This window comes from Alosa sapidissima, chromosome 2, assembly GCF_018492685.1.
Source record: "Alosa sapidissima isolate fAloSap1 chromosome 2, fAloSap1.pri, whole genome shotgun sequence".
Classification (NCBI taxonomy): Eukaryota; Metazoa; Chordata; class Actinopteri; order Clupeiformes; family Clupeidae; genus Alosa; species Alosa sapidissima.
Window position 1 is genome coordinate 21,224,531 of NC_055958.1, and position 22,063 is coordinate 21,246,593.

Below are 22,063 nucleotides of genomic sequence, written 5' to 3' on the forward strand. Positions count from 1 at the left end.
GAACCGTTGTATAAAAGCAATATGACACAAGTGGCTGTGGTGTTGGTAAAGGATATCACCACGGCACTGAGGGCAGTAATTACCTTGGGCACTCAGCCTATCGCAAATTACAGGCATGGCGACATTCTTAACCAGGGATGGATTACTGCACGGGCCTACCAGGCCCAAGGGGTCATGGGGGCCCTGAAGCCCAAGCCTTTGCATGGAATCATTGCCTCAATATCAACAAATCAGGATGTAGGCTATGAATCTGATTGAATTTAGTATTGGCAATCCCCAAAATGCACCAGAATACAGGAAATCACATCAAACAAATTAAAAAAATTCTGGGGGAGAACCCCCATACCCCCCCTCACACATATACAACAATTAGTGGGGGGCTCTTAATACATCTGGGCCCAGGGGCCCAAAAATTCATAATCCGCCCATGTTCTTAACCCGTGCCTAACACAGCCACGTCACATTGTTAAATTAGTAGTGTCATGAGAGCGGTCATCTAAAACAGATTATCTAACAAATTACTTTCACCTTATAATCAGTTGGATAACTCAACAATATTTGACTTTCTAATCTATATTGCTTACAATGCAAGTGTCTTTTGATTAATGGATAATGACATATAACAACAGTAATCTCGTATGATGAGGACAAAGTTCTTTGGGTCATTCTGTGTCAAATCAGACAAAATCCAGGAAAATTGCATCACTTTTCCTCAAAGTTTGTCTACACAATGTTTAGTTTCCATAACTAAAACCTGTAAAATATTTGTATTCAATTCTATTGTTTCATAGTCTTTTTGCCCTTGATTGTTTAAAAGGCCTTATCTTGGAGGCCATGTTTGGACATTCATATCTTAACAAGTATTATTCCTTGCCTGACAAAACTTTGTAGAAAGGAAGACACACATGTTCTCAGTACGATTCAATGATTAAAAGTTTGTACCACAGTCTCATTGGAAAAAAAGTGATATGAGGGTCTCAAAACTCCTTTATTGGGACACACCTGAAATATAATACTTTGTTAATGTTGTCCCAAAATGTGAAGTCTCCAAAACAAAAGGCCATGACAATAATAAGGATAAAACATGGCGTGTTTGTATTTTTATGTCATTTTAATGCAACTGAAATGGTATGTGGGTAGCTAGTAGGACCATAAAAATCTATGTGGAAATAGCTAAGTATATGGACATTTTGTGTGTAAAATACCAATAGTGTACCAAGTTCCATTCACAGAATAAATGCATGTAGTTACAGGTGTTTTGGGAACACCAAAATAGACATTTACAATAAAAAATAATTTTACCACCCCCTCAGGTGAAACACATAACATTTTGCTGCTTTTACAAGGCATTGATTGTATATATTAATACCACATGAAAAAAACAAAACTGTTTTTTACCCTTAATATCACACTTAATGCACATTTTTCCGAAATCTAGGGCCCTTTCAAGTCAGGAGACATTTAGTACAGACTTTAAATTGTTTACACATGCTTTTTATGAGTTGGTCTTCCACCCTAGAAAATTTGAGGAGGCTAAGCTAGGTAAAATATTTGTCAAGATATTAATGCCCAAACATGGCACGTGTTTTTCAAGCTATAAAAATTAAAGAATGTCAAGGTCTGAAAAAGATATGAAGACATAAGATTTGCACAGAAATATTTAACAGGCCTTGGTTTTAGGACCCATTGATCAGGTTTGAACAAAATCTGAGACGGTGCAGCAACAACCTTATCTGATTTGACAAGGAATGACCCCTTTTTCAGAGGTTTTAACAGTATTAACATGACATGTAATGGCAGTAGTGTTGGTTTTAGGCTAGCAGATGTATTCTTTTGATTGTCTGGTTTGGCTTTTAAAGATATTGTGACACTGTGATATAATAATGGAATAATGAATTGTGCACTGCAATTGTACAGGCATTACAACTGAACTCCACATAAATGCAAACAAGCAGCCAAATAAAACTGTCCAATCCTGCTCCTATTTGGTGTTTGTGTGTGTGTTTGTGTCCTGCTATTAGGGGCCTTTTTCAGAGGCTATTGATTTAATTGTGGTTGCTTCACTGTAAATAATGAGAATGTTGAAATGAAATGATAATGAAAATTATCAAGGCAACTGGATACAATACATGTTTGAGCCTTCTTAACTTTTACTTCAAGTTTAAACAAGAGTTTGGCCAACTTCCTGTTAACCTAATTTGACATGGCTACTGGTATTCCCAGGCAGTCTCCCATCCAAATACCAACCAGGCCTGACAAGCTTCAGAGATTGGACGAGGTCGGACGTGCTCAGTGTTGTATGGCTGCAACAGGTGAAGGGATGACCAAGCCATCTTCACAATGACATGATGGAACTAACATGTGTGTGTAATGTGTAACCATAGCTGTTTGTCTTGTGTGTAATATGTATCCATTGCTGTACTGTCTTGTCTGATGGATATCTTTAGTCTGGGTACCAGCTTGCACAGCTTGCCTTGTACTTTTTATTTTTAAATTGTTTTATTTTTCTATTTGCTCTTTTATTCTAGGCTGCCTTTTTAAGAACTGGCTAGGGACAACAGATGGAAAGTAGCACTCACAAGCTATCTCTGGTGTATTTACACTTTTATGTCTTAATTGTTGAGCATTGTCCCTATCAAATTAGCAAATGAAATAAAAAAATAAAATAACTAGACATTTTGTAGTTGCTTACAATAATAAAGCCAAAATCAATATTTTTCAAACCCTAGAGGGTGACCACTAAACAGGAGATAACAGATAGATACTTTATTGATCCCCAACTCAGAGATAACAGAGCAGAACCCACAAAAGTCAAAGTCAAAGTCTGCTTTATTGTCAATTTCTTCACATGTCAAGACATACAAAGAGATCGAAATTGCGTTTCCTACTATCCCACGGTGGAGACAAGACATATTTTACCAATTAGGTCCACAGACAAACATAACATTCAAGTAAACAATATAAAAAGTAAAAATAAGAAGGCACATACAATGAAGAAATAAGAGCAGCAAAATTTGGTAGAAATTGTGCAATTGTGCATTCAGTAGACAGTCAATATAATAGTGCAAAAGTCAGGCCAATAAATGGCTGAGGTAGTCTTGTTTGACCTAAGTATGCAAGTGGCATAGTGGTGCAAGTTATGTAAGAGCCGCAGAAGTGTGTTCCGAAGTGTTCAGGACAACAGGACAACAACAACAAGTTGCAAGTGTGCAAGTGTACAAGTGGAGTAGTGCAAGTGGAGTAGTGCAAGGCAGCCATTTTGGGTCTAAAAGTCCAGGATGTTATGTAGCTGAGGGTGGAGGGGGGAGAGAGTTCAGGATCCTAACAGCCTGTATGAAGCTGTTGGTGAGTCTGTTGGTGCGGGAGCGCAGGCTTCTGTACCTCTTCCCAGAGGGCAGTAGATCAAACAAATTGTGAGCGGGGTGACTTGCATCACTCACAATTTTGGTCGCCTTGCGGGTGAGGTGGGAGGTGTAAATGTCCTTCAGGGAGGGGAGAGAAGCACCAATAATCCTTCCAGCTGTGTTCACTATGCGCTGCAGGGCTTTCCTGTTGTATTCAGTGCAGCTTCCGCCCCACACAGCGATACAGCTGGAGAGGATGCTCTCAATGGTGCCTCGGTAGAATGTGGTCATGATGGCTGGTGGAGCACTTGCTCGCCTGAGTTTCCGCAGGAAGTACAGGCGGCGCTGAGCTTTCTTCGCCAGTGATGCAGTGTTGGTGGTCCAGGAGAGGTCTTCACTGATGTGCACCCCCAGGAATTTGGTGCTGCTCACTCTCTCCACCACAGCACCGTCGATGGTCAGTGGCAGGTGTTGGGTGTGACCTCTACGGAAGTCAACAACAATCTCCTTGGTCTTGCTGACGTTCAGCAGGAGGTTGTTGTCCCTGCACCACGTGGTCAGAAGGTCGATCTCCAACCTGTATTGAGTCTCGTCGCCCTTGGTGATGAGACCCACCAGAGTTGTGTCGTCAGCAAATTTCACTATGTGGTTGTTGCTGTAGGTTGCAGTGCAGTCATGCGTCAGCAGGGTGAAGAGCAGCGGACTGAGCACGCAGCCTTGGGGGGCCCCCGTGCTCAGTGTGATGCTGCTTGAGATATTGTTGCCAACACGTACTACTTGAGGCCTCTGACAGAGGAAGTCCAGTAGCCAGTTGCAGAGGTAGGTACTGAGTCCCAGTTTGTCAAGTTTGCAGATGAGTTGTTGTGGTATTATGGTGTTGAATGCAGAACTGAAGTCTAAACAGCAATCTCACATATGAGTCTCTTTTTTCCAGGTGGGTGAGGGCTGGGTGGAGGGCAGAGCAGATTGCATCCTCTGTGGACCGTTTGGCTCGGTATGCAAACTGGAAGGGGTCCAGGGTGGGGGGGGAGAATGGATTTGATGTGTGACATGACAAGCCGCTCAAAGCACTTCATGATGATGGGTGTCAGTGCCACAGGGCGGTAGTCATTGAAGCAGGATGGAGCAGTTTTCTTCGGCACAGGTATGATGGTGGCAGCTTTGAAACATGATGGGACGATGGCTTGCTTCAGGGAAGTGTTAAAGATGTCTGTGAAGACATCCTTAAGCTCCTCAGCGCAGTCCTTCAGCGCACGACCTGGGATGTTGTCTGGGCCTGCTGCCTTACGGGTGTTGATAGCAGCAAGTGTCCTCTTCACGCTGTCGGCAGAGAGGCACAGAGGCTGCTCGTGTGGAGGGGGAGGGGTCTTCTGTGGGCAAGTGCTGTTTTGTGCTTCAAAGCGAGCAAAGAAACGGTTCAGATTGTTGAGCAGAGGGATGTTGCTCTCACAGCTCTGTGGCGCGGGCTTGTAGTCCGTGATGGCCTGAATGCCCTGCCATAGGCTTTGTGCGTTCCTGCTGTCTTTGAAGTGGGTGTTTATCTTGTGAGTGTATTCCTTTTTTGCTTCCTTGATGCCACGGAACAGGTTGGCTCTCGCTGTTCTCATGCCAGCTTCATCCCCAGCTCTGTAGGCTTTGTCTCTGGCCCTCAGCAGCCTGAGGACATCCCCTGTCAGCCATGGCTTCCAGTTAGCCCGAGTGATGATGTCTTTTGTGTGGGTCACATCATCAATGCACTTGGTGATGTAAGAGGTTACAGTGTCTGTGTACTCCTCTATGTCTGTCTGATTGTTGTAAGTGGCTGCCTGCTTAAACATTTCCCAGTCTGTTGTGTCAAAGCAGTCTTGAAGAGCATCAGAGGCTCCCTCAGGCCACACTTTTACCTGCTTGCAAACCGGTTTGTTTGCTTTCACTCTTTGTCTGTATGCGGGCATTAGCATAACAGTGATATGGTCAGAAAGTCCAATGTGGGGGAGGGGGGTGGCTTTGTATGCTCCTTTGTGTGTAGTGTAGACCAGGTCCAGGATGTTGTCTCCTCTTGTTGGAAAATCAACATGCTGGTGTAGCTTTGGAAAAACAGTTTTAAGGTCTGCATGGTTAAAATCTCCAGCGAAGATGGTGAAACCGTCTGGATGTACCGTCTGTTGTTCACTGATAGCCTGGTACAGTTCACTAAGAGCCGTGTTCCTATCGCTGTTATTGTTGGTAGGCGGGATGTATACTGCGACTAGCAGAATCGCAGTAATTTCCCTTGGCAGGTAAAAAGGACGGCACTTTATGATCATAAACTCCGCCAGTGGTGAGCAGTGTTTGCATACTACTACAGTGTCCCGGCACCATTCGTCGCGGATGTAAACACAGATTCCTCCTCCTCGTGATTTTCCACCCTTTACAATGGCCCGGTCTGCTCGATAGCATGCTAGCTGCACCAGTTGTACAGCAGAGTCCGGAATGTTGTCAAAAAACTCACGTGAACCTAACAACTTGCACAACAACCTTACCTCTGTTTCACACCCCATATAACCCACGTTTACTAAATGTAGCCTTCTCACAAGAGCTCACTCACACATCAACAGCATTAATTATAAGATAACAGACAAATTACAAACCATTTAGGTGTATTTTTCAAAGAATTTCCAAATAATTCTCAAAGCATGTATGTAAGGCAGTGGAATACTGCACCAAGGACAAATTATATGAATTCAGAGATGAATTAGCACTCAGGTACAGCATCTCCTGATGAGTGCATCACAGCCAAACAGTATTTTGCAAATGATCAATTTTTAAGTTACAATCAAATGTCAGTTTCAATTCTTTAAAAACTGAGGAGCAATGCTGTTGCTAAGTTGTCATGGTATCAACTAAAATCATGAGGGACGGATGACAAATGTATGAGGCAAATGTGTTGGATGATTGTGTTCTACTCTTAATAGCTTTTGTGACCTCTAGACAGACATTTGTGTTTTATGGGGAGAATGCCAATGGTGAACAATACCACTATCAGTGTTTATATGCAAAGGGCATTATCAGCAGAACCACAATAAACTGTGCCTTACTGGTGTAAAGCCATGTTATGAAACAGTGGCCTCCTGCATTGCTATAAATTCAGAGAAAGTTCTTAGTTGAGTACCTGCAGTGATGATGGTGACAACGTTTCTGCTCTCTCTGTGGCTGCTGAGCCTTCAGGGTTGCCATGGGAAAGGGGATATCCCACAGGAGTTCATGCTTCTTGCTGGCCCTTTGACCCACAGTTTAGTAAAAGACTTGACCTTAATTCCCTCTGCAAGCCAGACATTCCCATCTGAGGAGACTCATGATGTCTTTGACTGCAGCCATGCACTGCCCTCAAAGCTTAGAGACCACTTCCAGTATCTGCAGAGTCGGGGGGTGACGCACTACAAGGTGCCCCTCTCCTGGTCCCACATCCTCCCCACAGGAGACTCCAGTCGGCCCAATCGGGACACAGTGAGGTGCTACAGGACCCTTCTGGAGCAGCTGACTGAATCAGGCCTGCAGCCCCTGGTGGTCTTACACCGCTCAGCTGTTCCAGAGGGACTCAGGGCTACACTTGGGGACTGGGACAGTCCTGAACTGCCAGAGGCCTTTGAGCGTTATGCAGAATTTGTGTTTGCAGAGTTCGGAGACTCAGTCAAGTACTGGATCACATTCAGCCATCTAGATGAGCTGAGTAGTGATGAAGATAAGGCCCTTTCTGCATCTGCCCTGCAAGGTGCCCTCCATGCCCATGATAGAGTGTATCAACTCTATCATCGTATGGTCTCTGTAAAAGGTAAGACCTTATCATTGATAATTAGGTTTCACTAAGGTTTTAAACATGCATTGACATAATATATTCAACATATAGAGTGTGGTAGCCACCCGGAAGTAGTGTTTAGTGCTAACATTTGAACGATTCCTGGTCCTGGTTTCTCTATGGAAAAATGAATGGAGTTTTTTCAAATACGGCTCAAATAAGGTGTGAGCGAAACAACAGCTAGGCAACAACCTAGGCATTAGGCCTGGCGAGTTAAAATGTAGGCTATTTATTATTCAGTATTTTGTCACAAATGGCTGCTATCAAAATGTTACAGCAGAAATTAAGCGGACTACAGCACATCGCTTGCCTGGTGCCGCAAGCAGGACGGTTGAGAGGTATCCCTTGTTACAGATAACTCTTTACTCACTCCCCTCGACTTCTTAAATAACTTTGCATAATGCCTAAAACATCTGATTTATACGATCCACTGATTATGGCTGCCAAACCCCTCTGTAATCGATATGTTAACTATGCGATTATTGTGAGAAAACTTGTTATCCTCGCTCAGTAAAGCTAACTATGATTAGAGGCGTAGCAACAGACTATATAATGGGTTAACAATATAACGAGTTTAAAGTCTACACGGAGACAACATACACACTGATTGTATTGAAAGGAAACAAATGCGGGAATTCCCAAGCAGTTAATTAATTGTCGGGGCGTTGTTTTTATAATTTCCCGATTCATTCTCTCAGAACCGGAACGTGTAAAAATGCTAATCAAACCATACAAAATGACGGTACTACCACCTTCTATGCATATGGGTTGTCTAACTTTTCTCAGGGTACATTACAAAAGACATGGCATTCATGCAGTTGTGATAAGAATGCACAGAGGACCTTATATTCATATCATTGCATTTATTTGTAATTTCAAAAATCATCTCCAGTAGAAGTAGAAAGTTATTGATGGAAATGCACATATTTTGTAAATATTACTTTTTGAACTGTGGGCTATATATTTGACAATTGCATCATATTTGTAGAATTAACTTGAAAAATTATCAAGAGAGCCATGAGCACCAACACACTTACAGTCACATCAAGAGTGAGGTACATACTATGTTTGTGATAACAGATTTCTTATCTTCATAGGTGGCCAGCTGTCTTTTGGAGCAATAGCAAAATGTTATGACAGTAGAAGCATACACATGGTAAGGTCACTGTCCTTTAGTTGTTATATTCACACATGCATAGTGGCATATTATATAACCACAAATATGCAAAACCAGAGTTAACCATTCCCTAAAATATCCCCTCAATAAAATAATCCTCTCTATATTTATTTTTGTGACAGAGAAAGATGGACTTTGTGACGGTGCTCACTGAATATGACTGCTCTTTGCAAAGAAGTCTGGAAGAGGAACTGAGACACGTTCAAGACACAGAGGTATTTCTTGACTAGCCTACTGAAAAAATAGTAGCGAATGTTGGCCTTACATGCAACAAACCGTAACCTATTTCTCTCATTGCATTACACAAAAAGTCAAGTAAATGGTAGGTAGGTAGGCATATTGTTATTGTACATTTCTGTCATCAATCTCGAACAATTAATCAAGGTGAAAGTATTCACAGCACAGCAATGTGAAATGATTCCACCACAAGTAAAAGTAACAGTATGTAGAGAAGTAAAGCATATAATGAAGAGTATTAGCAGCCAAATATTGTATTGAGATAAAAAAAAATATTTGATTTGGTCTATGATTGATATTCATAACATAAGCTACAAGGCTACAAGATAAAAGTCAGTTAACTAAAAGCTCTCATATATGTTTTCACTTCTTTTTTTAAGTATATTTTTGGAATATTTATGCCTTTAATGGCAGAGCAGTGGGGAATGACAGGAAGCGAGTGAGAGTCGGGGTGGTAACGGGAAGGGACCATGGGGCGGGAATCGAACCCGGGGCGCCGGCTTATGGTGCAGGTGCCCCAGCACTCGGGCCACGGCCAGGGCCAGATCTTTTTTTAAAGCTGTTGTACTAGTGCTTGTTAGAGCACACAGTATATGTAACGGCTGTAATGTAGTGAGTCGATATGATGTGGATGTGGATGGTGGATACTTTAAGTAGTAAACTTATTCATGTTAAATTGCTAGTGAGCAATACGGCAAAAAACTCCTTATCACACACACATTCGTCTCGTCTCTCTCTCTCTCGTGTGTACACACACACGCACACACGCACACACACACACCCGGTTACCTCACCAAATAGAACTACCCCAGACATAATTATTATAGGTTATTTGGTAGTAATGGTAAATGCTGCAGATGCACAAATTACATAAAACAGATATATTAATTTACTTTGAAGTGAGTAGGGCTAGTTTACAGCATGACATTTGTTGTGCATACTAATAAATTGCACATTAATAAATTGCACTTAATAACGCAAAAATAATTTTTATCTGATTACTCGATTAATCCATGAAATGATCGATAGAATACTCGATTCCGAAAAGAATCGATTGCTGCTGCAGCCCTATATCAGGGCAAACGGCACCTCTGCCGCAATCTGAGCAGCTCTTATTGCTTGTAAAACAGCCTTAGGAAGTTTGGTGTTCAGGTAGGAACACTGCCCCCCTCCAAAATAGAAATGGAAAAGAGCTGCTATTCTACAGGAATTCAGAGATATCTTTCTACAGACTGCTGTCGGTGCATTTCCACTATATTGTAACAAACTGCTCAGTTGTCTCAGAATGGTTTTTATTGGTTACGCACCAAAACACACAAACACATAGCCTAATTCCGGGCCAGACCTGGCCCTTATGCTCCAGCACTAAACATCTATATGAGGCTGTATCTAAAACACACACCAATCAACCCTAGTTATGAACACTGTAACCAGCTGCAAACCTAAACACAACAGTCAGGACATACAACGTTTTCAACCCACATGGTTTAGAACATGAACATTACACACATACACACACTGCACAGCATCATGGGAGCACAGTCATGAACAGCTAGGCTCAGATCATTACAATATTATATCGGAGTTATGTTCATACTTTGTTGCAAAAGATGCATATTTAGTTTGTTTATTATTGTGCTTCTCAACTGTAGGGGGACCCCAAGAGCAAATCTTCTTTAGTACTGCTTTAAATATACATTACCAGTCAAAAGTCTAGACTGAAGAAGACTGGTCTAATTTTTTTGACCGTACGCTATCGAGTCTGGAGTTGCCAGTTTAACTGATTAAAGTGGAAGCTAATTGTTGCAGCAGATGCTCTGTGAATGGAACACTTCAGTTACTTGCCCAGGGTAGCCTCCATATTAATCCTCCTACTTCGCTTTGTCTAAATGGTTTATCTTTTCTGCCTGATCTCTTCTACTAGGTCATTTTCAGTGTTTTTTGCTGTTATTGTTTAGGACCTTGCACAGGAAGTCTGATAAAATAAAATGGAAATACCCAAGTACAGTATCTTAAAATTGTGCTTACTTGTTTACTTTCCACCATGGCATATATATATAATAATATAATATCATACCAACTGTAAATAGACATACACACATATTGTACATGAGGGACGTTCAGTGTTCTATTCCTTCTATTCCAATTTGTGTGTACCGTAAGATAAATGTGCAGAGTATGTGCATTTCATTTTGATATATTTGCATGATAAGGATCATATTTAATGCCTTTTCTACAATACTTTTGTGGTCAACCATTCCATGTTTCAGAAAGCAACAAATAAACTACCAATTCTCGTCTATGATATGAAAGTGAAGAACTGTGCCTACAACCATGAAAACCATTTCCAGTCCATTTCAACAGTGCTCAAAGGTATCCAGGAAAATAAAAGTAGTAACAGTTTATGATTGAATCATTGTGCAGCAGAGTTTTGTATTCACAAAAAAAAACATTCTTTACAGCACTGGAAAACGAAGACCTTCAAATGCTGGGATGTGATATTAAAGATTTTTTGGGGCGCATAGGCAATATCTACTCTCGGTAATGTTTATTGTTGTTTATTGTAGTATATGCACACAACCACACATACACACACATATATATATATTATATATATATAAACTTAATTTATTGTTTTGTTTATTTATTTTTTAACCAAACTTATGGTTCTATACTTCTATCCGTAGTTCTACAGAATCTCAGAGTGCACATTCAGAGATAAAAAAGGCATCAATGTCTCCTTATGAGAACGTCTGGCGGAGTTTTAGCTCTCAGTCCCCATCTGAGCGTGATGACTTCCTGATTGGATCATTTCCTGAGGGCTTTCAGTGGGCCGTCTCCAGTGAGTCTTTCAAAGTGGAGGGTGGCTGGTCTGAAGATGGCAAGGGGGAAACAATATGGGACCGTTTTGGACACCAGGGTCATGTGTTTGATAACCAGACTGCTGACCTGGCTTGTGACAGCTACAACAAGGTGGACTATGATGTGTACCTGCTCAGAGGTCTGCTCACTGACACCTTTCAGTTTTCCATATCTTGGGCCCGAATCTTCCCTACTGGCCACAGGGGGAGCCTGTCAGAGAAAGGAGCCCTTTATTATGACAACCTCATCAACACGCTCCTTCAGTCAAACATAGAGCCCGTTGTCACCCTTTATCACTGGGACCTTCCTCAGGCCTTACAAGACAATGGAGGCTGGACGAATCTCACTGTTGTGGAGGCTTTTAAAGACTTTGCAGACTTCTGCTTCTCCAGATATGGAGACAGAGTGAAGACCTGGAACACCTTCAGCAGTCCGTGGGTCGTGAGCCACTCTGGTTATGGCACTGGTGAGCATGCACCGGGAGTCAAGGACCCAGTAATATCATCCTATCAGGTAAAACTTCAAACAGTCAACATTTAACAGCCATTGCTTCTTGCAAGACACAGAGGAACATGTCCGTATATGATTAAATTATGTTGTGTGCATGTAAGTAGTGATATGGCATAATTTGGGGCAGCCGTGGCCTACTGGTTAGCGCTATGGACTTGTAACCGGAGGGTTGTCGGTTCAAACCCCGACCTAGGAACAGCTGAAGTGCCCTTGAGCAAAGCACCTAACCCCTCACTGCTCCCCGAGCACTGCTGTAGCAGGCAGCTCACTGCGTCAGGATTAGTGTGTGCTTCACCTCACTGTGTGTTCACTGTGTTCTGAGTGTGTTTCACTAATTCACGGATTGGGATTTGCAGAGACCAAATTTCCGTCACGGATTCAAAAGAGTATATATACTTGTAAGGGATAATGGACGACACACCGTTCGACTAGATTAAGCTAATACATGTTCTAGATGGTAAAATGGCCAGACGCGAAAATTTCACAATAGTCGACCGCTACAATGGGGAACTGAATCAAGCAGTAGAATAAGCGGGATAATGGACTTCACTCAATTAGATTATCCGAAAAATAAACACACTAAGAGGTTGAACGGTGGGTGCAGATGGACGTGTGTGTGCGTGTCAGTAGGAGTGATTGGCTCACGTGCGCTCACACGCCGCTCACATAGGTGCCCTCAAGAATGCGTCAAGGTTGAACGCGCGGTCACATCTGCATCCCAACGCCAGAGATCTGTATTGTTTGTAGAACTACTTCTTTCCGGCACATATCAACACATTTCTCAGCTTGCAGCACAAACTGCCGTTACTAGTTCTAAATGGATGGTTGCTATGGCCAAAGGCCAGTCGTTAGTTCCATCTAACGACATCGCAGGATTCTGATGAAGCGCTTTGAAACATTGCTATTTTACTTAGCCTACATCACATCCAACTAACTAAAATCCACGTGCGTCATATGCTACAATGTTACTATGTTCTGAACATCGGTATTTTACAGCTTGGATGCAACGTGACAGTTAATTTAAACTTAACAACGAGTTCGGCGAATTAATATACAAGTGTGATAAATTGGATCTACTTCATAGGTGTGCAAATAACATACGTTCTAAATTACGCGGGACAATGGAGGAGTCAACAAAGCAGTGGAATAAATATATATATATATATATTATATATATATATATATATATATATATATATATATATACATACTTATACTATATATATAATTTGATCTTTGACTGTTTCCAGTTCTTTCAACTATTTTAGTCGCACACCAAAACAATAACAAAGCATTAATATTGACTCTCGACTTCTCAGGTGACCCATAACATACTGAAGTCCCATGCTGAGGCCTGGCATGTCTACAACGATAACTACAGGAAACCGCAGGGTGGGAGAGTGGGCATAGCTCTGAACTCAGACTGGGCTGAGCCTCTGAACGCTACAAGTCCTCAGGACATTGAGGCAGCTGGACGCTATCTGGACTTAATGCTGGGCTGGTTTGCGCACCCCATATTCGTGGATGGAGACTATTCACCAAAGTTCAAGACTCAGATTGAACAGAAGAAGCAAGAATGTCAGCCCGTTGAGGTAGCAAGACTTCCTGTGTTCACAGAAGCTGAGAAACAGCGGATCAAAGGAACAGCAGATTTCTTTGGGCTGAACCACTACACCACCCGTCTTATAAATGGGAGTAGCGGACAGTGTGTTCCAGGACCTCATGGTGTTGGAGACTTCCAGTCTCATGTTGACCCCAGCTGGCCAAGTACAGGGTCTAGCTCGGTTCAAATAGTACCTTGGGGACTTCGCCGTCTGCTCAACTACATCTCAGCACAGTACACATCAGTCACCAAGGTGCCAATTCACATCACTGGAACTGGGATGCCAACAGCTTACGGTGGAAACGTACTCAATGACGCCCAACGTGTAGAATTTCTGCGAGGCTACATCAACGAGGCACTGAAAGGTAATTTGTTTTTAATCATTATTTGTGGCTTAATAAAAATAAAACATATTATTATTTATTATTATTTTATTATCTGAAGAAATAATGGGTTATTTTTCATTACATAACAGCTATAACTGAAGATGGACTTAACATACAAAAATTTACTGTTCAATCATTAATGGATGGATTTGAAGGTCCTCAAGGCTACAGTGAGAGATATGGGTTATACTATGTAACTTTTGAAGACCTAAATCGACCTAGAACCCCAAAGGAATCCGCCTACTTCTACTCTGAAGTAATACAAAATAATGGCTTCACAAGTGCGATAGCAAGACATACAAATCAGGTTACTTTCCAACAACCCCAAACTAGTAAGATTCCTTTACCACCATCTGAAGTTCCATCTAAATCCAAAGTTGTTTGGGAGAAGTTTTCACATCAGACCAACTTTCAGAGGAAGCTTTATCACTATGGAACATTCCCTGAAGGATTCCAGTGGGGTGTCTCCTCCTCAGCCTATCAGATTGAAGGTGCGTGGAACACAGATGGAAAAAAACCAAGTGTGTGGGACACATTCACTCAGAAGCCTGGGAACATCCCAACCAGTGAAACTGGCAATGTGGCATGTGACAGTTACAATAAGGTGGAAGAGGATCTCTACATGCTAAGAGCTCTAGGAGTGAAGTCCTACAGATTTTCCTTGTCCTGGTCAAGAATATTTCCAGATGGCCAAAGACCTTCTATGAATCAGAAGGGAGTAGACTATTATAATAAACTGATCAATGGTCTCCTTGCCCAAAACATCACCCCAATGGTGACTCTCTACCACTGGGACCTTCCTCAGGCTCTACAGGACACTGGTGGGTGGGACAATGCCAACATGACTGACATCTTCAATGACTTTTGCGACTTCTGCTTTTCCACCTTTGGTGATAGAGTCAAGTTCTGGATCACATTCAACCAACCTTATACAATTGCTTGGTTTGGTTATGGACTGGGTCTGTATCCTCCCAATTCTAAAGATCCAGGAAACGCCCCTTACAGAATTGCACGCAATCTCCTTAACGCTCATGCAAAAGCATATCACACCTATGATGATAACTACAGATTAACTCAAGGAGGACTAGTGTCCATCAGCCTCAATGCAGATTGGGTTGAGCCAAAAGACCCCAACGACCCTCGACAGGTAACTGCTGCTGACCGAGCCCTCCAGTTCCAGCTGGGCTGGTTTGCCCACCCCATCTTCAAAAACGGCGACTACCCTGATGCCATGAAGTGGCAAGTTGGCAACAAGAGTGAACTTCAGGGACTTCCACAGTCCCGACTGCTAACTTTCACTGACCAGGAGAAGGCTTATATTCAAGGCACTGCTGATGTCTTTTGCATTAACTCCTACACAACAAAGGTTGTACGATATGTGACTACAGCACTCACTCCTGCATCGTACGACACTGATCAAGACATTGGTATGGAGGATGAGCCAAATTCTCCAACCACTCCTATCGTAGGGCAAAGGGCTGTGTCATGGGGCCTCAGAAGACTTCTCAACTGGATCAAAGAAGAATATGGAGATCCAGATATATACATCACAGAAAATGGAATGGCTTCGCTTCCTGGAATAACAGTCGATGATACTGATAGAGTGTTCTTTTTCAAAATGCACATTGATGAGGCTCTGAAAGGTACTGCTACATTTATTTTATGGCCACTTGCATTGCATAATATCATTGTATATAAGTGTTTGCCAATTGTTTATAACACTTGACATCAGGTTACATCTGTTATATTTCCCCTTAAGCTCAAAATCTGGATGGGGTAAAGGTGAAGGGCTACACATTGTATTCCCTCATGGACCAATTTGAGTGGCTCAGTGGCTATGACCTGGGATTTGGGCTTCATCACGTTTCCTTCACAAACCCCCTCCGCCCCAGAACACCAAAGCGATCTGCTCACCACTACCACAAAATAATTACGGAAAATGGATTCCCCGAAACCGAAGTGGAGAAAATGTTGTATGGGAATTTCCGAGAAGATTTTGCCTGGAGCACAGCCACAGCTTCTTACCAGGTAACTTTATATGCAAAATCGTTGATTGCATTTGTTTCCTATGGTTAAAGATTGTTTTGCTTCGTTTGTCCTGATAATTATAGATCTGCGTTGAAAGAAAGCAATGCTTTCTTATAAGCAATTATAAGAAAGCATTCACATTCATTGTAACATCTCATTGGGACATGCGTCATATTGACATGTAGGCATGCAAATAAGAAGGTGCACTAATATGCATATGCACACAAGGGTTCACTAAAATGCACAAACTAGGGATGCAAGTTTCTCCTGTACTACAAATGTTATTATGATAGTGTAGGCTACTTGCGGTCCATACGGGACATTAAAAACTTTACTTTGATTCAATCTTGTATCATTTTAGAAATAAACATTCACTGAAAAATATTTAAATTATTTCAAATATGGCCTAAAATGTTCACATAAACATATAAATGTCATACTTGAACAGTAGCCTACAAGACAGTTCCCCAAGAACTGTGTTGTTGACAATATGACACATACATTTGCGCACGTAAGACAGCATGGAAAAACCCAGGCTAACTGAGTGTGGGGAAATAGATAGTCCTGTCCTGAATTAGCCCTGCTTAAGCACTTCTGTTATTTCATTTTGATTTAGAAATTACCCTCCCTAAGGAGGTTTTACATTAATGTATTGCACCTTCAATGAATTTATTCTATTTCGACTATTTTGACCTGTTAATGTTATTCAAATTGTCATAAAGGAGTGGAATACATTTTACAATTCTTCATGGAGGAATTATATGTCTTCTGCTATGATTTTCATGTTAGTATACATTTCTGTCCCTTTTTGCCACTACACTTAAAAACCAGCTGAAATCGAATGCTTACCTTTTAAATTTTTTGTCAGACTGAAGGGGCCTGGAGATCAGATGGAAAAGGTCTCAGCATATGGGACAAGTTTTCTCATCTTGCTGGAAAGATTGGAAATGATGACAATGGAGACATTGCTTGCGACAGCTACAACAAATACATGGAGGATATATCCATGCTCAAGAGTTTAAACGTGGGTCATTATCGCCTCTCCATATCCTGGGCCAGGGTCCTGCCCGATGGCACCACTAAAACCATTAACCAGGCTGGGCTCAACTTCTACCATCGTCTGATTGATGCGCTGCTGGCTGCTAATATCCAGCCTCAGGTTGGGACATAGATGACTAAATCCTGTGTTATGACAAAACATTTGACAAACCATTAGTACAACAATCAGATATAAAGTACCTTATCACAAAGGTTTTGTTTTAATTCATAATGGAAATGTCAGATTTCCTTTGTGACAAAAGATTATGTTTGGTTGTTATATAAGGAATTCTCAGACCATGTGTGTTTAATGTTTATTTTACTTCTCATCTATTTTTCAGGTGACCCTGTACCACTGGGATCTTCCCCAGGCTCTGCAGGACATGGGCGGTTGGGAGAATGCTCAGAGCGTTCAGTGGTTCAAGGACTACGCAGATTTCATGTTTAATAGCATTGGAGACAAAGTGAAATTCTGGATCACTTTTAATGAGCCATACATTGTGGCTAATTTAGGATATGGTTATGGTAACTTTGCACCAGGTACATCTGCATTCCTTCCTTACAAGTATATTAGTTCCTTAGGGTGGTGATGCTGTTTATATATATTAAATATATTAAATGGACCTGAATAAACTAGTCAGCTTTTTACATAACCTTTTTCCGTAGGTGTTAACAGACCAGACGTAGGGCCTTACAATGTTGCTCATAACTTAATCAAGGCCCATGCTGAGGCCTGGCATCTGTACAATGATAACTATCGGGCCAAGCAAGGGGGCGTAATCTCCATAACACTCAATTCTGACTGGGCATACCCTCGAAACCCAGCCAAGCAAGAAGATGTATATGCAGCCAATCGTTACGTCCAAGTAAGAAAACCCAACTTTTATTTAGGGGGGATGATAAGGTGCAGCCTTGTCATCACAAGGGTGCATTTGATTGCATGTTCATTCATGTTATAGAATAGACAAGTATGGACTTTCTAACCGTCTTACTGACAATGTAATTGTTTTTCCCCATTCATCTTATAATAGTTCTTCCTGGGATGGTTTGCTCACCCAATTTTCAAAGGCGACTACAGTGAGCTGATGAAGGAAGCTGTTAAAGAGAGGAGCCTCTTAGGGGGCTTAACCAAGTCAAGGTGAGGTCAATAGATGATATATTGTGACAAGTGGCTGATTGAGTGATGTTCTTGTTGGCTTAACATTGATTGATTGGTTTGATGGGTAGGTAAGTGTATATTGGGATATCGTGGAGAACATGAAACAGTATGATATGACATATCATACTGTTATCATATCTGATATCATATATGACATATCATATCTGGTTCTCTCCAAGACTTCCAGAGTTTACACCCGCAGAAGTACAAAGGATCAATGGCACCCATGACTATTTTGGACTAAACCACTATACATCTGTCTTGTCCTTCATGGTAGATTTTGGAGATCAGCAGAACTATGACGCTGACAGGTATGCAATAAATCACAAATGAAAAAATCCCCATTAAAACAGTTTAGATGTGCCTACATATTAACTTTGCATTTGTCCAGAGGGACGGCTGCCATCTCTGATTGGACCTGGATAGAATCTGGCTCTGCCTGGTTGAGGATAACTCCTCACGGCTTCAGAAACCTCCTGAGATTCATCAAGGATGAGTATGGGAACCCTCCCGTATATGTCACAGAGAACGGTATCTCAGAAAATGGCCCTGTAGATCTCAATGATATACACAGAAGCCACTACTATGAAAGTTACATCAATGAGGCCTTGAAAGGTACTGTTTATTCAAATAAACAAGCTATTTACAAATGTAACACAAAAAGGATCTCCTTCAACTCTAATAGAATATTGACATTGACAGTCACAATTCTGGGCTCAAATGCATTTTCAGCTTACCTGATCGATGGTGTGGACATGCGTGGCTACACAGCCTGGTCTCTGATGGACAACTATGAGTGGGCTATGGGCTATGAGGAACGGTTTGGCCTCTTCTATGTTAACCGCTCTGATCCCAACCTTCCACGTGTACCAAAGGAGTCCACCAAGCGCTACAGCAGCATCGTCCGCTGCAATGGATTCCCCGATCCCTCTCAGGGTCCTCATGAGTGCCTCAATCCTGAGCCGCAAGGTAAGAGTTCGGTGATCTCTGAAACCAGTAAAACACAATTAGTAATCATATATAGCCATAAACCAATTGTTTGATGTTGACACGCCTGTCTACTTTCACAGGGACGTCCTCTCCTACCACCACCGCCATTCCAGTGAAGCCAGCAGCGGTCAAATTTCTGGGTATGGAGGTGTCACCTCCTGATGCTACGAGGGCTCTAAATGTTCTTTTCGCCTTCTCCATTCTTGGTGTTTTAGGTGCAGCAATCATGACCTATCAGTGTTTCGGTGCCACTAAGAAGTCAAAACAACCTGCCGATGAAGGCGTGTATGAGAACACAAGCGCCCTTTAGTTTTTCTTCCATCTTATATCAAAAACAGTAATCTGACTACACAAATGTTAAGCAATCATTAAACTGGTGACATAGTCAGTGCTCTTCTATAAACTATCCTTTAGGTGGCAGTATAAGACAACTCTACACTTTCTCTATGGAGGCGTAACTTTAAATGAGATCACAGTTTGTATTTGTATTTTCTTGAGCAAAACTGAAACACAAGATACACAGACCTAGGCTAAAGCACAAAGCAGTGGATTGATTGACTGATTAATTCCTATACAGACAGTAAATTACAGAAAGATTCCATTTGATCATAAGACATTGAAAATTATGTTTTGTTTATAAGTACAACTTATTATACTTTTTTATATATAAAAAAACAAGCTTTTTATATATATATATATATATATATATATATATAGCATGGCAGGTTATCAAAATGTACTTTGATGATGTCTTTGATTCAGCTGAGAGATCCATTCTATTTAAACCACAGGCTTTAATTCTCCAAAAAACTGTAGGCTGAACTGCTTGGAGTTCAGTTGTGATAATTGTTTGGAAAATTGTGATAATTGTTTGGACGTTTCTATGGGATTTACTCTTCTCAACAACATGGATCACATTTCAGCTCAAACTTAATCAGTCTTGTGTGGTCCTCTGTGGAATCCACCACTCCTGCAGTACTGCTTCACAAACAGACAGGCAACCCAGGATAAATGTAAATGCATTAGCTCACACTAGAATTGTAGCCATCATTAGAAGCGTTTTTATGCACTGATGTACAGTATTAGTGGAATCTTCATACCGTAAATCTGAACAACTAATAATAGGCAGACTTGTGTGCTAGCAAGAGGTTTAGTGAGGCAGTTCATGCAGCCATGTGGAACTCGTGCTCGCCTTTCAACAGACTTGGTGCTCTCTGAGCTCCACCCTGAGGCACTGACGCTGGTCTCCATGGCAACAGTACTTTAAAGAGGATGTTCACTTCAATTATCCACAGGTGGTTCTTCAAAATTAATTCACATCCACCCTCCAGAGTGGCCCGTCAATAACACACCATTTATCTTCTGTTAATATTATCTCAATATGGTGAAGTCTAGATACTTGGCACAATCTTATTTAGATTTGCATCAGAAAACAATATATTTTTGAATGGATGTTTCTTCTACATTTTGTTTGTAAATATTGTAAATAATGCCTGGGTTTATTGCCTGTTTTATTTAGTAAATGTCATGTTCTGTGTGTAATCTTGAGGCTGAAAAAAAAAACCGGAAAGGTTCAGATATTCTGCGAAACAATGTTTTCAATAAACTCTTAACTTTAAAGCTTGTGGCTGTTGCTGCTTGTGTTTCATGCAAAAAAAATGCCTTTCTTGAATTATCCTGAGCCTTACCATATGTTGAGTTAACATTTTGAAAGTTGATATTTGAAGAGAATGAAAAAAAAAAAACATTTGCTCAGTTTACATCCTGTACATCCTGATGGCTTGCATATAGACCAATGGCTCAGTTATAGTTAGAGGCTACATTATCCCACTCAACAAGTATATTCTAGCCATAAATATTACCAAAGGTTGGTGTATAGTGATCATATGTTACACAACACTGGGTGAGGCCTAAAAACAGAACAAGTAAATCATGGCTTAAGAATGACTCCATTAAAGACTCTATCCACCAGCACTTTCTGGACTCCATCATGCAGATCAATCAAGGAGGCAGGCTTATGTGTTGTGCTCCCATTTCTTCTATGAGCTCACATCCAAGGGTTCGAATACCTCTTCCCCAGTCAATTCAATCAGATCCTTGCTGTGTAACATATCAAGAGACTTGACACTCTTGTCCTCGTGTGCTGTAGCTGCCGTCTCTGTTTCACCATACTAACGGGGCTGTATTAATGAACATTCAGAACTACAACAAAGGACATGCTAGAAGTGTAACTTAACATGTGGTAAAAAAACAATCACTGGTTCCAGCAGTGTCAATTGAAAGATGGAGCACATTTGATATGGAAACAAGAGAAATGGTGCCTCCATTCTCACCAACTTCTTCATTTTCATATTGAAGGACAACATTAGTGACATGTCTTTGATATCACCATTTGGGTAAATTATTTCGCAAAGCACTAGACTTGTCTAGCCTAAATGAAACATTTGTCTCCCACCCTTTTTTGGAACTGTGTCAGTCACTGGTTTGCTTATAACAATTAAACAAACAAATTCATCAATTACATTACACAATTATAACATGAAATATACAGTACCCCAAAAGTGCCAGACTTTCTTTCCCACCTTTGAAGAGTTGGGTGTCTACTCCACTCCTCTTACAGGAAAGTGCCTAAAGCATTCCCACTGGAAACACAAGAGCACGAAAACATTTTTGCACAGGAATGATGTGGGGTGGGACAGGGAATCAGAGACCCAGACGGAGGGGTGAGTATTTTCACTTCTACACTCTGAATATGATACTAGAAGAATGCTTCCAGCTGGACAGGCCTGGTGAAAAAGACAGCTTATTGGCTTTAAAAAAATAAAAAAAAAACTAGGATTCTTTTAATGGCACGTGGAAGGGATTCGGTTTTACATAAAGCTATAATTGTATAACTACAACGTTTTTTTTTTTTT

At 41.3% G+C, this 22,063-nt stretch overlaps 2 protein-coding genes across 2 annotated transcripts; both read left to right on the top strand.

Moving 5' to 3' along the window:
* Positions 1-6,485: 6,485 nt before the first annotated feature.
* LOC121696961 (lactase-phlorizin hydrolase-like) lies at positions 6,486-8,565 on the top strand. Its single transcript, XM_042078164.1, has 3 exons — positions 6,486-7,134; positions 8,256-8,314; positions 8,458-8,565. Exons 1-3 carry the CDS (start codon positions 6,486-6,488, stop codon positions 8,563-8,565), a joined length of 816 nt encoding a protein of 271 aa, XP_041934098.1.
* Positions 8,566-10,883: 2,318 nt separating this feature from the next.
* Positions 10,884-19,745, top strand: LOC121700407 (lactase-phlorizin hydrolase-like). Its single transcript, XM_042083342.1, has 14 exons — positions 10,884-10,945; positions 11,035-11,113; positions 11,260-11,947; positions 13,264-13,912; positions 14,023-15,576; positions 15,693-15,961; positions 16,830-17,120; positions 17,341-17,539; positions 17,666-17,865; positions 18,031-18,137; positions 18,338-18,469; positions 18,550-18,773; positions 18,891-19,127; positions 19,229-19,745. The coding sequence occupies exons 2-14, from the start codon at positions 11,058-11,060 to the stop codon at positions 19,456-19,458; spliced, it is 4,836 nt and encodes a 1,611-aa protein (XP_041939276.1). The 5' UTR covers positions 10,884-10,945; positions 11,035-11,057; the 3' UTR covers positions 19,459-19,745.
* Positions 19,746-22,063: the final 2,318 nt, after the last annotated feature.

What these genes read in the sequence shown, in the direction of transcription:
- LOC121696961 (XM_042078164.1), top strand. Translation starts at nt 6,486, where the DNA reads ATGGTGACAACGTTTCTGCTCTCTCTGTGGCTGCTGAGCCTTCAGGGT. An exon ending in TCGTATGGTCTCTGTAAAAG is followed by an intron (nt 7,135 to 8,255) that starts GTAAGACCTTAT and finishes TTATCTTCATAG; the next exon opens with GTGGCCAGCTGTCTTTTGGA. An exon ending in ACAGTAGAAGCATACACATG is followed by an intron (nt 8,315 to 8,457) that starts GTAAGGTCACTG and finishes TTTTTGTGACAG; the next exon opens with AGAAAGATGGACTTTGTGAC.
- LOC121700407 (XM_042083342.1), top strand. Translation starts at nt 11,058, where the DNA reads ATGCTGGGATGTGATATTAAAGATTTTTTGGGGCGCATAGGCAATATC. An exon ending in CAGTAATATCATCCTATCAG is followed by an intron (nt 11,948 to 13,263) that starts GTAAAACTTCAA and finishes TCGACTTCTCAG; the next exon opens with GTGACCCATAACATACTGAA. An exon ending in GGGGGCTTAACCAAGTCAAG is followed by an intron (nt 18,138 to 18,337) that starts GTGAGGTCAATA and finishes GTTCTCTCCAAG; the next exon opens with ACTTCCAGAGTTTACACCCG.